At 39.8% G+C, this 15,891-nt stretch overlaps 1 protein-coding gene across 7 annotated transcripts in view; it reads left to right on the top strand.

Annotated features, from left to right (window-relative positions):
- The window catches only part of MID1 (midline 1), a 253,971-nt gene extending 243,226 nt beyond the window's left edge, over nt 1–10,745 (top strand). For all 7 annotated transcript variants that reach the window (XM_063341466.1, XM_063341457.1, XM_063341475.1 and 4 more), the window contains exons 8-10: nt 2,576–2,737; nt 5,218–5,425; nt 7,017–10,745. In XM_063341466.1, the coding sequence (XP_063197536.1) occupies nt 2,576–2,737; nt 5,218–5,425; nt 7,017–7,365 (719 nt within the window). In that variant the 3' untranslated portion in view covers nt 7,366–10,745. The remainder of the gene's footprint in view (nt 1–2,575; nt 2,738–5,217; nt 5,426–7,016) is intronic.
- Nucleotides 10,746–15,891: the final 5,146 nt, after the last annotated feature.

The raw sequence follows: 15,891 nt of genomic DNA, 5'->3' as shown, positions 1-15,891 counted from the left end.
AATTACTATCATACGTTATTTGATACCCCACCAGGGGCATCTGAGTTAAGGATACCTTGGTCATCCTGGACTCCCTCTAAATCCAGTGCTTCACTTTTTTATTTTAAATTAACACTTATTTTGCAATAGCACCTATGAGTCAGGTAAGTGATGGTCTTAATGAAAAATCAATGTGGTAGTTCAGCTACGGAACAATTGTGCCTTTAATACCCGTGGCAAATTTTTATTGAGAAAAGATGAGGATTCCTCTGAGCAGTCAGTGCTCAGGAGGTTTCATTCCTTCATTTTATGCCAGGAAACTGCTGCTTTTATTTCCTTTCTTCCTCTCAGGAAACCCATTCACACCCAGCCTAAAAAAATAAATATCATTCAGTAGGTATGGCTCAGTGAAACAAGATGCGGACTGATGTTGCTATAAGCAGTTTACTACAGGTGCTAGGCATAACTGGGGGTTTCATGGGGCATATCACTGGATTCCTTTTTTCAGGAGGTAGATGGATGGTTGCTCTATATGATCTAGTTTATCAATAGTCTTGAGAAAAACAGTGCTGCAGGGTTGTTTATCTTTGCTGCTTTTATCCACGTATAGCAAACTGTTTGAATCCCTCGTAGCTGATGTTTAGGGAGGCCACGCATGGTCAGGATGCTCACTGGTTGGAGCATAAGGAACATACTAGGATTCTTTTTCCCCACTTTACACCAGGAAACTGCAACAAAGAAATGTTCTCATTCTGGTAAATCATGGTCCAAAGGCCACAACCCACTGTGAGTTCAGCCAGAGGCTTGGACTTCCAGACTTCCAATCAGGGCAGCGGGGCGGGGGGTTTATCTCACCTCATTTCAGATACCTGAAGGTAGAGGTCTCACCTGCGCTAGTCACCTAGGCCCCCTCTGCGGCCAAGAAAACAGAGGCACTTGTGGTAGGATGTTCACACCTGGAGAGGTGATAGAAACTACTCACTGATATCTGCCTCTCCTCAGAGTCCAGAAAAATATGTTAGGCATTGCAGCTCTTCATTAGATGATGAGGTGATATGAGTCCCACCTGAAACTGTGCCTCAGTTACCCATTTGCACGGTAGAATGAATAGCTGCCTGCCTCTCAAGGATGCCGTGTAATGTAAGAAAGCTTTGAGACAAAAGCTACGCAATTCTTAGATTAAAATTTGGGGTATGAGTTCTGTTTCTAATGATCTTTTGTTATGAGAAGCACATCCCAAATGAGGAAAGAAACTCCCAGTATGGTTATGCATTGTCCATGAGTCTGTAAACCTGTAGCACAGGTCTTTTTCTTTCAAGTTTTGTGTCCAGTAGCCTTTTAATTTTTACTTTACATAAAGGTTTTGTATTGCCTAATATGTAGAGCTGAAATTGTTACTGACTTCTAAAAGATTCTCTTCACTTACTGATTTGCTGGTAAAACATGAGTTAAAATCTGAAAGCTATTTTTTAATAACACGATAGGTTTCATAACATGTTGTAGGCCCAGTAAAGGCAGAGACCAAAAAGTCTGTCAGGTTCCTAATTTGGGCAAGCATTTTTCTTTTAAGTTTTCCAGTCTTACATATGCACACACATTCATACACTTCCATCTGCATATATCTTTTTCTAGCTTTATAGCTATATAAAAGGTTGGGAATATATATACACTCCATGAATGTTAAATGTGTTATTTATGTAAATATTTATAATAAGGGAGCTGTCAGACTGGGGATCCGTTAGACCAGGAGCTGTTCAAAATGTACAGTAAGTAATATGGGTGATTGACTGCTATTACAGTTATATTACAGTAGGAGAAATTTATGTAGATGAATAAGTTCTTAATGGAGTATTTTCCTGTTTTGCAGATGATATTGCTCTTTCCTTATTTTACTTACTTCCTACATATTCCTTCCTTCTGTGGTAGGCATCAAACGTATGCAAAAGAGTCTGTAACTGGAAAATTATCCAGCACTCCCCTGGCTGACATCTAACCATGAAGACATAAATCAAAAAGTTGCATCCATTAAATTTACTGGCTTAGATTACATCCTGGCAAAGTCTAGAGCATAAGAGCCAAAGCTTAGTCTAGAGCCCACATCCTACCGTGTTTGGATTCCCATGATTTGCTTCAGGTCCTAAGGAATGCATACCTGGGGACTGTCAGCAAAGGTGGTGCCTCCCCAGCCCTCCTAGCATTACTGTTTATGTTAGTTTTCTGAGGCTTAAACTGAGTTCATTAATCCAAACAGTAGATTGATGGGATCTCCGTAATCCTCTATTTCTTAAACAATAAAGAATTCCTTGTGCTGGGATATGAAACATCTCAGACTGCTCATGCCTCCACTGAGTCATTTCTTAAATGTCCACTTTTTATGGTTGACTTCACGTAGCAAGAACTTAGAACGTACCTTGACTGAGGGCTGATGAAATGAGTTGGTGGCATTAAGTAGCGACTCAGTAAATGTAACAGCCCTTTAAGAGGTACAGAAGCAAAATTGGTATGGCTCGTTGCGTGCTCAGGGGGTGCTTTAAATGTTCCTTTGTTACAAAGGGTTTAGTATGTTATGACTAATGCGCTCTGTTTGAAATTGCAGGTTTATGCAACTCAGCCGACAGCTGGATGATTGTTCCCAACATCAAACAAAACCACTACACAGTGCACGGGTTACAGAGTGGCACTAAGTACATCTTCATTGTTAAGGCCATTAATCAGGCGGGCAGCAGAAGCAGCGAGCCCGGCAAGCTCAAGACAAACAGTAAGTAACGTGAAATCCGGCACGCATACATTCTTCTCTTTTTTTGCCTTCCTTTTCAAGTTTGATCTTTGGAAGATAACAAGAGTGCAGAGCAGTTTAACTTGTTTAAAGTGCTTCCTACAATGAAAACCACTTATTTAACTCAATTCAAGATTGCCAGAGTCTTCAGTAGTGCAGAAATTACTTTTTTTTGAGAGAGATGCATCTGTAGTGTGGTCACTGGAAATATCATTTAGGAGCAGAGCCATCATATGTGAAATGATTGAAAATACTCTTTTGTGGTTTTGTTTTAATGTCCTCTCTATTCTTTTTCCTCTACAAAGCAAAAACTTTTCCCATGTTTGCAATAAAACATTTTATTTTGGTATAATGCTCATAAGATAATTGCTAGTTTAATTTTATCCTCCAAAATGATCTCTTTCTTAGGACACTGGTAAACTTTCTTAAACTCCATCCGCCTCAATTTTTTATGGAGTTCAACAAGGTGGTAGAGTACTCAGAGATCCCACTTCAAAAAAAAATGGTTACACAAATTATTAGCAGATGTAGTATAGCAATGTTAAGACTGGTTTTCGGCCCTTTTCTTCTTGTGTCCCAGCCAATCCCTCAGTCATGTAGTCATCGTGGGCAGCTGTGAGCACTGGAAAGGGAACAGTGGGATTTGTGCACCCTCTGAAACCTGCTTATTGTAGAGGAGGGTGCTCGAAGAGGGGTGATGCTGAATGTTGCAAGAAGGAGGCCGCAGGGAATGGCGCGTACATGTTTCGCGTTTTCCCCTTTCTGCTCTTAACCTGGCTTGCATTTCTGCGTAAAAGCTGCTCATACAAACCCCACATCTGCCACCAAGAATCTGCTTATTGTTAAACGTGGTAACCTACAAGCAAATGTGTAACCAGAGGAGCTGTTTGGAAATGGCAGTCTTTTATCCTTTTGTCTCTTTGTGACCCATTGTGGCACAAAAGCAATCTCTCGGGTGACTCTGAGAACTGACGTGACCAGTTACACTTCAGTACAGAGAAAGACATCCTTCAGATACTGCTTCAGCAACACAAAAGCTACTAACCAGCTAGAGAGACGGGCCATAGGTATTTTACTGCTACCGAGCGGTAAGAAAAACTAGTTAAAATGTGCCTCATATACTTTCCAATGTGTTCATTTTATACTTCGTCATAATACATAACGAAATACACGTTCCAAAATTAGATGGTAAGTCTAAAGCTAAAAGTACTCCTTACCTCGTTCCTGACCCATCTCTAATAATGTTAATTGAGAATTAGTATTGCCTCAATCATCTCCCATTTTAAATATGGGAGGTGATTTTTTAAATATGCATTTTCAGATTGCCTAGAGATCTGAACCAACACATATTGACTGTCACTGTTCAGATGAACTTGATTTCTTCTTATCCCCCACATTAATGCTTTCAGTTTTACTGCATGAGATACGCTTAACTGTTCATAAACTCTGAACAGTTTACATCTTATGTGAAGTACACGTGTCCGTGACTGACACAGATCTCATGAGCGCACTCATTTCTGTTTCCCGTGCATGTCATCAAATCTTCTGGTTACGTTTTTTTTTCCCTTGATATGAAAGACAATCAGAAGGGAAAAGGGCTTTGCTGGACCACTCATGGAGTCATGCTTTCCTAGTTGTCTTCTGGTGAAGGTAAATGATCATTCTGCTTTTTGTCACAGTGCACAAGCCTGTCAGAATTGTGGCGAGTTTTATATATCTACAGGTTTCGGTTTACCAAAAAGCTTCCTGTTATTGTCTACAAACCTTGTGCTACAGCCGAGGATACGTGCCAAGAGCAATAGCCCCAGTAATGTTTTTACACCATATTATTTGGACCAAGTTACAGTTCACTTCCTTATTTTTAATGCACAGTATCCAGCACCACATGGGCATCCTTCCAGAGCAATCCTGAATTGTTGACTGTGCTTGTTATAAATAAAGCTGTGAGAGAACGAACAGACAAGGCTAGTGCTGCGTCTTATTTTCAAAATAATTTTGTGGGATTTTAAATCATGCTTTTTTGTAGTAAAGATGAAGATGTTATTATGGAGCTTTATCCCTAGAGAATTAATAGAACGTAACTTATTCAAAATCTAATATGCTGTGAAAAAAGCAACCCTCAGACCTTTATTAGCATGTATATTGGTTTCAATTACATGCAAGAATTAGAGTATTCAGGTTACCTCTAGGTCAGAGATAATGGGCATGATGATTATGCAGGGCTCTTTTCAGGGATTATCTACACGGGGAAGTTAGCGCACAATGAGACTGACAGTAAACTGACAATGCAAACTAGCTATCGCAGGGAGAAGAATAGGTTAGTCTATCTCAAGGAGGTTTCAGAGGAGGAGATTAATATGGTTTTGTAATCTTGTGGGCTTCTTAGAGGCTCGCTAATCCACTGTCCTTCTCAAAATCAAAGCCAAACCATTCTTCTGCCATCTTTGTCTCTGCCTCTCTAGGTCAGCCATTTAAACTGGACCCCAAATCTGCACATAGAAAACTGAAAGTGTCGCATGATAACCTGACAGTGGAACGTGATGAAACATCCTCCAAGAAGAGTCACACACCAGAGCGATTCACCAGCCAAGGGAGCTACGGAGTAGCTGGCAATGTGTTCATTGACAGCGGGCGGCATTACTGGGAAGTGGTTATAAGCGGGAGTACGTGGTATGTATATGAAAATACATGTGAAAAGAATCACTAGCTCACACCAACGGTCTGTGCAGGTCCCAGCATGGTTTTTCTATCAGAGACCAGTAGCAGAGGCGTGGGGAACGGTACGAGAGCAGGACAAACATATACTTTCACATTGTTTGTCATAATATATTCTCAATATCCAGCACTTTCGGACTCTGGACCTAAGTCTGCCAGATAGAGCATCTTTATATTTAGTAGCCTTCACAGGATTTTTACTCCGTGGCTGGGGATGGTTGTTATTTGAACCCACATACAGAACATTTTAAGATTTTAGTGAATTGGAGAACTTGGAAAGTTTCACCTTGTTTATTATACAATGGGGCAAATTCTGTAAGTGTAATCATTTCTTTACCAAACGTGAAAGATCTTAACATCTTTCAGTAAGAAAAAAACAAAAAACCAACACAATATGAGGACAATTTGATGATCCAGTTTCACAGGGGTGGAAGTCAGATTAGCTTCTGGGGAGGGGCCATGGAGCAGCAGAGCCCAGGTCTGTGCCCCAGGGTATGGAGCAAGGGGCAGGAAATGGAGGATTGCATTCCTCCGCTCCTGAATGATCCTCTGTGTCATACAGGGGTGGATTTCAGGGGCCTGTTAGTCAGTAGAAGAGATGTCATCCTTTGGGATTCAAAGGCAACAATCACGATGGAAAGTTAATGGAGTGGAAAAATCAGTGAGGTCTTCAGGTATGCCCACTGTCTCAAACAAGAAAAATGCTGTTTGCCTGTGCCAACTCTGAGGAGTGGAAATAGAGTAATTTATGGCATATTAATCTCTGTTGGTTGAAAGTCCAACAAATACTGCAGTGTCTCTAGAACGTGAGGAACTTCTACATTTCTGTTATATATGAGAAATCAGGTATTTGCCTTCGGTGTCCATTAATGAGAACATTTTCACAATCCTTTTACCCTGCACATCTTACCATAAATTATGGTTTGCAGAGCAAATGTCTTCACCTACAATTGCTTCACTTGGCCCAAAACCCAGTCTCAAAAACACTTATTTGAATTTAAAAACCACACCAGCATCTGGCAAAACATATTTGGGAATGGCAAAAATGGGGGGTTTTAATGTGTCCTTTGACATTTACTCTTGCATTCCTTCTTTTGGGCCATATATTAAAGGAGCAAGGAGAGATCAGATTAGCTGACAGATAGCAATCTGTGTTAAAATCAATGAATTCCTCTGTATTCATCTGTTTGGAAGTGGAAATTTGAGGCCCACTGGTTTAAACTCTGAGTTGCCGAGTATTCAACAATTTTCCTTTTGAATACCGGAGGTGAGTACTCAAAAGAATTACCATTAACAGCCAAACTGTAAAAAAGGTGAGGAACAATAAAGTTTTCCTGACCTCTCAGACACGAAAAAAGAGAGATGGGGAAAAACATTGATTAAGCCTGTGCAGATATTGTGGTGAAACATCACTTAATTAGAACTTAACCAGCAGAAGTAAGAGGCTAGGGCATTCCAGTGAGTCCTCTGGGCTAACATTGGACTTCACCAAGGGACCAACGTGGCAGGAAGCATTTGTTTCCTTGAGTTGTTTTTTGTTTTGCAGGTATGCCATTGGCATTTCTTACAAATCAGCACCGAAGCACGAGTGGATCGGGAAGAATTCTGCCTCCTGGGTGCTTTGCCGCTGCAATAACACGTGGGTGGTGCGGCACAACAGCAAAGAAATCCCCATCGAACCAGCGCCTCACCTCCGGCGGGTGGGGATTTTGCTGGACTATGACAACGGTTCCCTTGCTTTTTATGATGCTTTGAACTCCCTACACCTTTACACCTTTGACATTACATTTGGGCAGCCGGTGTGCCCCACATTCACTGTGTGGAATAAGTGTTTGACCATTATAACTGGCTTACCTATCCCTGACCACCTAGACTCCTCCGAGCAGCTTGCGTGACTGCTAAAAGCCAAAAGGTAGGACGACGCATCTACCCAGGGCAGCCAGCCCACAGGAGCTTGCCCGGAGCTGGTGGACCATGTGGCATCCTGGCTGTCACTGCCAAATCCGGCCAGAACTGAAAAGGGGAGAACATCTCTTTTCTGTGTACTTTGTATGGAAGGACAAGAAGTGGCTTTAATAATTTCTTAGAACTTTCTTTTGCAGTTGGTTTTGTTTGGTTGGTTTTGTATTTAGTCTCTTACAGGAAGATTTATAAATTATTTATAAAAAAAACAAAACAAAACAAAACAAAACAAAGAGAGAGAAGGGAAAGCATGGTTTGGACACCTGGAAAAGGACTTATTTGTTTTGCACATTGATGGTCCTATTAACTAAGTTTTCATCAGCCCTTTACATCATTTTATTTTACAGAGGATAAAAGCAGGAAATTGGAAGGATGAAAGCTGTGCGGTGGACAAGTCAGTGTACAGCAGGTTTTATTCATGCCAATATTAGCACTCTCATTACCAGTCTTGTTGAGTGCAAGATCTCCTAATTTCTACTTTCCACATGGGAGTGTGCAGACCAAAAAGAACAAAAATAAACAAGCGAGGAAGTGGAGCTAGCCAACAGAGCAAAAGAAGAAATTTTAATTTACCTCTGTTCACAGAGCAGTGCTCTCTCTGTTCATAAAAAACATGTGGAATATCTCCTAGAAATGTGAGTGGAAAAATCATCTAGCGATTTATTTTATTGATGGCAACGTTCCCATCTACCAGTGCTTCGTCGTTAAGAAACATTGTAGAATCACTGAGGATGTGAAAGACTGATACCATCTCGGAAAATCAGCAGCACTGGAGAAGAGCAGCCAATCCAAGGTCTGACTGTAAACTAATTTGATAAAGCACGGCATCATTTAAGGATTGATTGTAATAGAAGATGTCACGGTTCTGATGGTAGACATGTGAATGCTTATTGCTGATTTTGCAAGGTTCAACATAGCAAGCCCAGCCAACAACTCGGAAGTGAGACATGCGCCACTTTACCATGCCTTTTAAATTAAATACAAATGTTTCATTGTCATACACTATGTAGTCTCTATCACAAAGCAAGGAAATCTGTTTTACATGTACTGTACGGGGAAACACTGCAGCCGGGGTTTGCTCATAGTTATCATTGTCCTAGGTTGTTTGGGAAAGCACAGCTCTCGTTGTGAATGAGGAGTAAATAACAAGTGTTCAGTAGGAATCTGCACAGGCAGGCCCTATATTCATCCTGGTGTTGGGGGATGATCTTCAGTGAAGGCAATAGGATTTGTACCTACTTTATCTCAAAGTTGAATCAGGTGCATTTTTTTCTCTTTTCCTTCTACAGAATAGAAGCCCTTTGTAATTACTACAAAGCTTATGTATAAATGATCATTTTGGGAGATGCTTGAGGCATAGGGCAACTTTAAAGGAATGGTTTTCCTACAGTGTTTTGTTGTTACTATGCAAGGAGTGAAAATCTGCCTGCATAGAAAAAGGATGAATGGAATATCAGCTTTAAGAAAAGATTTGCTCAGTAATTTATAACCATGCTTTAGGTGTCTTTTCAAAAGGATGCCTTAATGCACTTTGTTCACTAACGGGTGCCAAATGGAAGATGGTCCCGAGCTCAGCTTCAGATTTTTTAAATACTGATTCTCTAGGTACAAAGCCGTACTACAGTTTGCCTTATGATGATGTAGAAAACTTATGAGCAAGATGAGGAATACATTCATGCCTATTTGGGTTTTTCCTTTTTTTAATAGGAAATAAACACCTATCCATGTTCCTTTGATTTCCCTTTACATGTCATGCTAACTGCTGAATTAAACGGAGAAAAGTCTGGCAGTAAATTGCTGGTATTATGGGTTTTTCAGCTGGGGCGGCATCCTATCGTTCACGGGTAGGAGCCACTGATCTTTCCAGAGTTGATATAAATAAGAGAAAATGTGTACATATAGTGAACTGCAGTGTTTATCATAGTGTCTTTAATAATCAAGAAATGTATGCCCTCAAAAATGAAAATGTAAATTTCCCAAACATTACATTTTATAATTAGAGCACAACGTTACCAACACAATCTGATATACATTGCTCAGATGATCTGGCCTGGGATGTTTGGGAGGTAGCTGAGATGGCATGAAAATTATTATAATGAGTTGACAGGACATGACTGATGCAAAGCAATGATAAAAAGACACAGGAGGAAAGAAGTTTTAGTGTAGGATTATTGCCGAGTTTCTGCCTAAAAGGAAAGGGTGTATTACCAAAGTACGTGTAGCAAGGCTGTGTATCTTCTCTTTTGCCAGAAATATTAACTCTAGAAGCTGATTTCAGTAGTGGACAAACTGAAAACACTGTTCAGTGTTTGGCTATACAAAGTTGGCAGAGATTGAGCTGGATGGAAGTGATACCATAAATTTGGAAAGATCCCAAATGATCTCACATATTTTCATTGTAAAGATAGACCGTGAGCCTAAAGACAGATCATTGTTTTAGCCAATGGGAAAATAATGGTCTGTTATCTACAGGCCTTGCTGTATCATTTTTATTTTAACACAGAATACTTCATTTGGAGCTAAACCACATTTCTCCAGTGGACTATTAATTCAGTCAGTAGTCTTTGTGCATATATGTTTGTGTATATATGTACACATATGTATGGGTACACACACACCAGTATATGCACAAACAGTGTGTAATTTATGTATATGCACACATACATATATATACACACAAACTGACAGTAATTAGTCAGGTGTTCCTTTTTTCCTTGTTTCTTGAACAATTTCATATTGTGTATGACTATGAGGAAACAAGTTTGCTATGAATGGTATTCTTCTGGACATTTTTTAACAAACAAAATCTGTTTATTTTACAATACTTGATTCAATGCCTGATTAATCAATAAAAACATCCATTCAAAAATGTAGCTTCTGTGGTCTGTGGCATTTTGCATGGTCCATAGTAATCAATTTAAACCTGTGGGAACGGTAATCCTCATGTAAAAATAAACCATGGTACTTTATCGTAGTGTGCAGTCTTAGATGAGGGGGTTTCCCTGACTTTTGAAAATTTTGTGACTAGGAGTGAGGTAGCATTGTATAACAAAGGCAGATTTTTGAGGAATAGTCTGCTGAGATGCAAGCAATGAATGTAGTAGATCAAGCATGTGTTGGTATGATTGTTTCAAAGGTGCATTTAGAATCCAAGCTGGGATTCAGCAGAGTTAGAGCAAACTATAGCACAGTCTCTTTAGAAGACAGTAGCATCAGCTCAGAGTAGTCAAAGCTTGAGGTAGTGAGTCGGTGGGGTATTTTTTTCTCTTTGAGGCCAGATAAGATTTGCCATGTGTTAGGCTCTCATGTGTTAATGCACGTCTAATGGGGAAAAAATCATTCAGGAATGGGCTGAATGTCATAAATCATTTAGCAGACCATCTCCAGCCCACAGCGGTTTCCCATTGTTGACTTTCAGAGAGCACCAAAGTTGCTGCGTTTTCTGCCATGAATTTATTCTTTGTCTGTTTTGAGCACCCCATTTCTCAATTGCTCAGCGAAGAGACCCCCACTGAGCAGCGGGTCCCAAGGGTAGGAAGCATAAAAATCCTTCAGGTGTGGGTACACTGTGAAAAGCTGGAAATCTGCAAGTACAGGTGAAAACACATGCACGTTCTTCATTATATTAGCAATAGTAGGTCACTAAACAGCGGTGTGCATCATCTGTTTTAATCACGCATCTTAATTGCAAAGACTATATTCTTTCCATGTTAGAAAACGCAACAGGACACTATTGACAGCACAAACTAAAGTGTCAGCTCTTTAACCAGTTCATTTTGAGATGGCCAGCATTTATAGCACCATGCAGAACTATTGGCTGTGGGAGATTTCATTAAATTATTATTTGACATCGAACGCAGTATAAGTATTTCCTTCTTAATTATTCGGATAAAGCAGATGTCTAGTAGTTCCCAGATTCTGCTTTTAGTTGCAGCAGCACAAATTCCAGATAAGCCAAAACAAAGTGAGAACTGCTAGTGGCTCTTATCTGTGTCACCAAAATGGAGGCTATTCGTTTTAATTGGAAACGCTGGCTTTATTTCTGGTTTAGGAGTGAAAAAACGTTGAAACCATACAGAAAGTACACACTGAGCCACTTTAGTAACTGGCCAGGGCACACTTGGCCTGGAAGGTCATCAGCGGGGCAGCTTTGGGAAGCTGGTGGTAAACAAAAAATGTGCACAGATTGCTTGTGTAGTGATGTACTGGCAATTTTCTTGTAACACCATCTCTAATGTGTTTTCACATACTGATCTTTCCAGTAGTGGAAGTGTGTATTCAGATATAGGAATATAGAATGTAGTATTTTCTTGCGTTATTTGGTTGGTTGCCCATTTAGAAATGAGCATGTTCGGCATAGTGTTCTGAACTTCGGCCTTAATCTTTGTCTTCTCCACATGGAGAAAAGCCCTGGTCACTCCCAAGTGCTGATGGTGGATGTTCTAGATTATGCTGAGCTATTCGTTTTTGTTGTGCTTTCTGAAGTGGAAAAAACTCTCTCTTTACCTTTTAACCTTTGATTTAGCAGTTGATTTTCATACCAAAAAAATTAAGAGACTAAAGAGCAATGAAGTTAACAATGCTTCAGTGTGGGTGAGACTCTTAGTTTGGACCAGGAGGCTTAAGGCATCTGCGTGCATAAATCTCTGTGCCAGGATGGACTGATTTGTCATTCATGTGAGAGGTGAACAGTACAGGTGCAAGTATTTTCTTGTGAGTTAAGCTTTTGCATTAACTCCACTGTTGGAGTGGAATATGCTGTTTCTTTAATATATATTTTTAATTGGTTTTCTGATTCAAGTGCAGACCATGTTGCAGACTGCAAGATAATCTTTCATCGTGTTCCTTATTTTGGCAAGCCCTACAGTGTTACGTGCCTCTGAACCCATTAACTGCAACCGTAATGTTTGCAACATCACCTCCAATGTGTGGAATGATGTTGAGCTATTGACAAAGTATTTAACTTTCCCAGGTGGGTTTCATCTTGCTTTGAGTAAGGAACACTAACACAAATGGTGATACCTGTTCACGGTGAGAGGCTCATATATTTTATGAAGATGATATAGGAAAGGTACGGGCTTGAATACCATCAGCATTGAGACAGTTCTGGTTTAGAAGCATGACAATGTATTAGGCAGGCATGAAGTCTACTTTTTTTAGTCTTATTCTCCTACAGTGTGATCAACAGTGTCACTATTACTGCTGCCTGAGAGAGGGACGGAGGTAGCAGAAGAGGGAGTTCTGGAGCAGTGCTGAGGGAGATCATTCGGAGTGGCAGGACAGATGGAAACCTGCCCTGGCGCTGGTGCCCTGGCACTGGTGCCACAGCTCTGCAAAGCAAGTCAGCACCTCTTCTTCCTTTTGTTACGGCTCAGCCCCAATCCACATTCCCAAATGACAGGAAAAAAATATTGCAATTATATGTTTGAAATCCTAACCTGAATAAAGGCAGCAGGGCAGGGATGACAGCCCCGGGCCTTGATTCTCCTTTATTTACCCAGATTTTTACATCTGTTGACTTCAAAGGCGATAGTTCTGATTTACATAGAGGTAGGTACAAGCCCATGAATCTTCAGTTTCCGAAGGGTCAAACCCGAGTGAAGCAGGAGCCCCTGTGCGAACAGCTCAGCATTCCTATTAAATCATGTCTTTGGAGAAAGCACATTAGCTGCTAGAAAAACTGCAGTTTCTCATGAACTGTTTCCCAAGGCCAACACAGGTGTGTTTTAAAATGTATGGTTCTTTTAAAATGTATGGTTCAATAACATTCTTCTTGGGTGAATTGTTCAGGCAATGCTTTGCTGTTTCCTCCAAGCAGGGTGGGAACAATTCTCTTAGCAGGTGCTGTGTTGCTTTTATAAAAATCATGAGAACGGCAGATACATAAGTTATGATATAATGCTGCAACATAAGACTATTGTTCTTGGACTTCCATTTAGAAATGGATAATAACTAAAGAAGTTTAGAAGTCTACTTCCTCTAACTGTTTTTCCTTATTTATATAATTATTTGAATGTATGAAGATGTTTCATCTCAAGGAATGTCACCACATTTCTTTTTAATACACACAGATGCATAGTAATTTGGAGTATTCCTGAAAATCCATGAATTGATAGAGCAGCTTCTAATCGAGCCTTTGAAAGACAGCAAATGGAGGCTTTGTATTTTGCATAACGTTAATCATTGAGAAGGGGGAAAAAGCTATAGCTGTTTAGATCACTGAAGCATTTAAAGAATGACAGCCAATTGCCACACAAGAGGATGGGAAAGTTTTCATTTTTATTTTATATGGAGAAGAAACTATTCCACTTGAAAATATTTCTCTGTTATCCTTCCATTTCTTCACCTTTCTTTTCTGCTTTCAGGCTCATTTTCAGATTTTAAATATTAGAGTAGCAAGAAGTGTGTGTTTTAAAAAGTTGGATTTATTTTTTACTCCCTGAAAATTATCTTTTTCAGGAGGCTCACAGATAATGAAATGAGTAGTCAAAATACTATTGCAATATGGCAGCTTGAAAGTTGATAATATTTTTGAAGTAGAAGTTGAAGAAGGAATGCAGATAAGCCTGTCACTCTTCTACAATTACTGAATTATTTGGTTTCATTATTCTGGGCTTAATAGTATTCCTCTCTAATTAAAACAATGTTATGAGGCCTGATTAAGGAGCACAAGCAGAGGAATAGTTGATTATTTTAGGATAACCCTGGAACAAGTCACCTTTAATAGCAAAATATATATATATATATTCAACCTCATTAAAGTCAGGTCGTCTAGTTTGGTTTTTTTCATTTTTAAATACCGTGTGTCCTCTCTAGCAGTAGTTCCCAGCCTGGACGTATGTGTCTCTTTCGGGAAGCATAGGGTCTAAGTCCTTATGGAACTGGGAAAAAGTCCTCCCTATGGCAGGTGTGAAGGCAGTGCTAAGCACAGCGAGAACACTGGCAATGGGCAATTTGATCTGTATTTCTGTCGTCTTGTCTGTGCTAGTAGTGATGGCCAAACTGAGTATGAAATAGGTTCACCCAGATACATGTGTGTGTGTGAGACGAGGTGGAAGGTCCCTCTGGTGAATCATGACTGGTGATTACAACCAGTGGTAGACCCAGCCCAGAACTAGAAATTAGCAAATGAAGATTTGTTCCTTATACAAACAGTAAAATATCCTTTTAATTTCTTCAAGTTACAGGTTACATCCATATGCTCATTGAATATCCGTTGAAGTTGAAAATGTTTCGGCTTTTTTTCTGACTGTTAGGTGTTTTGTCAAACTACCTTGGAAAAGAACATTGCCAATATAGTGTCAGTAGCTTATGGCAGAGGGTAGAGGTGAGGAACAACAGGACCAAGAGAACAAATACACGTGCAGATCGAGTTCAGAACAGCATAATACTGCTCACAAACATAGTTTCCATTAATCCTAATTGAAGTTATTCATGTAGGTGAAGAGAGAGAAACTCAACTGAATTCAGTCTTGGCATGTGCATGAATAATGGTCAGTACAAAGTAGCACAGGGGCTGAAACAATTGAAAAACAAGACTCTATTCTGTAAAATTAATAGTTGGTGTTGTTTCTCTCGTTACAGTTGGGTCATAGCATTCCTGCATTGCATATATTTAGACAAACAGGAAGTATTATTAAGAAAGTGCCCCTAGTTGTACTGTAAATTCTTACAAATACAAGACCAATTCAGGAAATTAGGATAAATCTTTGAATGATATGTACAAAAAGAACAACAGAAAAAAAAAAGTTATTTATTCACAATCAATAATTCAAGCAACTGTACCCAAACCATCCTTTCTTATTAGAATCCTGATACTGCCTTCCTGCATCCCTCCATGGAGAGGATGAAACAGGAACGCTTTGTCTTTCTGTTCTTATGAAGTCAGTGCTCCATATTAGTGTTGCTTGGAAATCTCTCAGGATGAATAAATTTAGTAGGAGCAAGTACAGAGTTCTCACCACTCTTGGAGCCTGAATAAGCCATTAGCCAGTTTCAAGGCTGAATTACCATCAAGTTATGAATGCTTTCATGTATTTTTAACTGTGCAAGAAGAAACAAAACAAAAAAAGTGACTAATTTTTTGTAGATGTGGGAATAGACGTCATTTTTTCCAGCTACAAAGCTGCAATTTGGTACAGGGACAGGAAAATATTTTTATGGATTTGGTATAAAGCACCTGCAATTGTGCTGGTTCTTATGCACACAGAAGTACTATAACCCTAGGTCCTGACAACCTTTTATCTGTCTGTGGAATTCAAAAGCTCTGGAAATCATGCTGACTGGTGGGTGTGGGGGTACAACTTTCCCTAAAAGTGCTCCCATTGGCCCAATTTTTCCTGCTTCCCCAAAAGGAAAAGGAAAAGCAAGCCAGTTCTTAAATGTCTTCAGCTCTAATGCTTCCCTGAGCTTTCTTATGGTAGGAACAGTGAGGCCACAGGTTGGCCATTGTCTCCACA

The sequence above is a fragment of the Chroicocephalus ridibundus genome, chromosome 1 (genome assembly GCF_963924245.1).
Source record: "Chroicocephalus ridibundus chromosome 1, bChrRid1.1, whole genome shotgun sequence".
NCBI lineage: Eukaryota > Metazoa > Chordata > Aves > Charadriiformes > Laridae > Chroicocephalus > Chroicocephalus ridibundus.
Note: the sequence above shows the minus strand (reverse complement) of the source record. Positions and strands in the feature narration are given on the sequence as shown.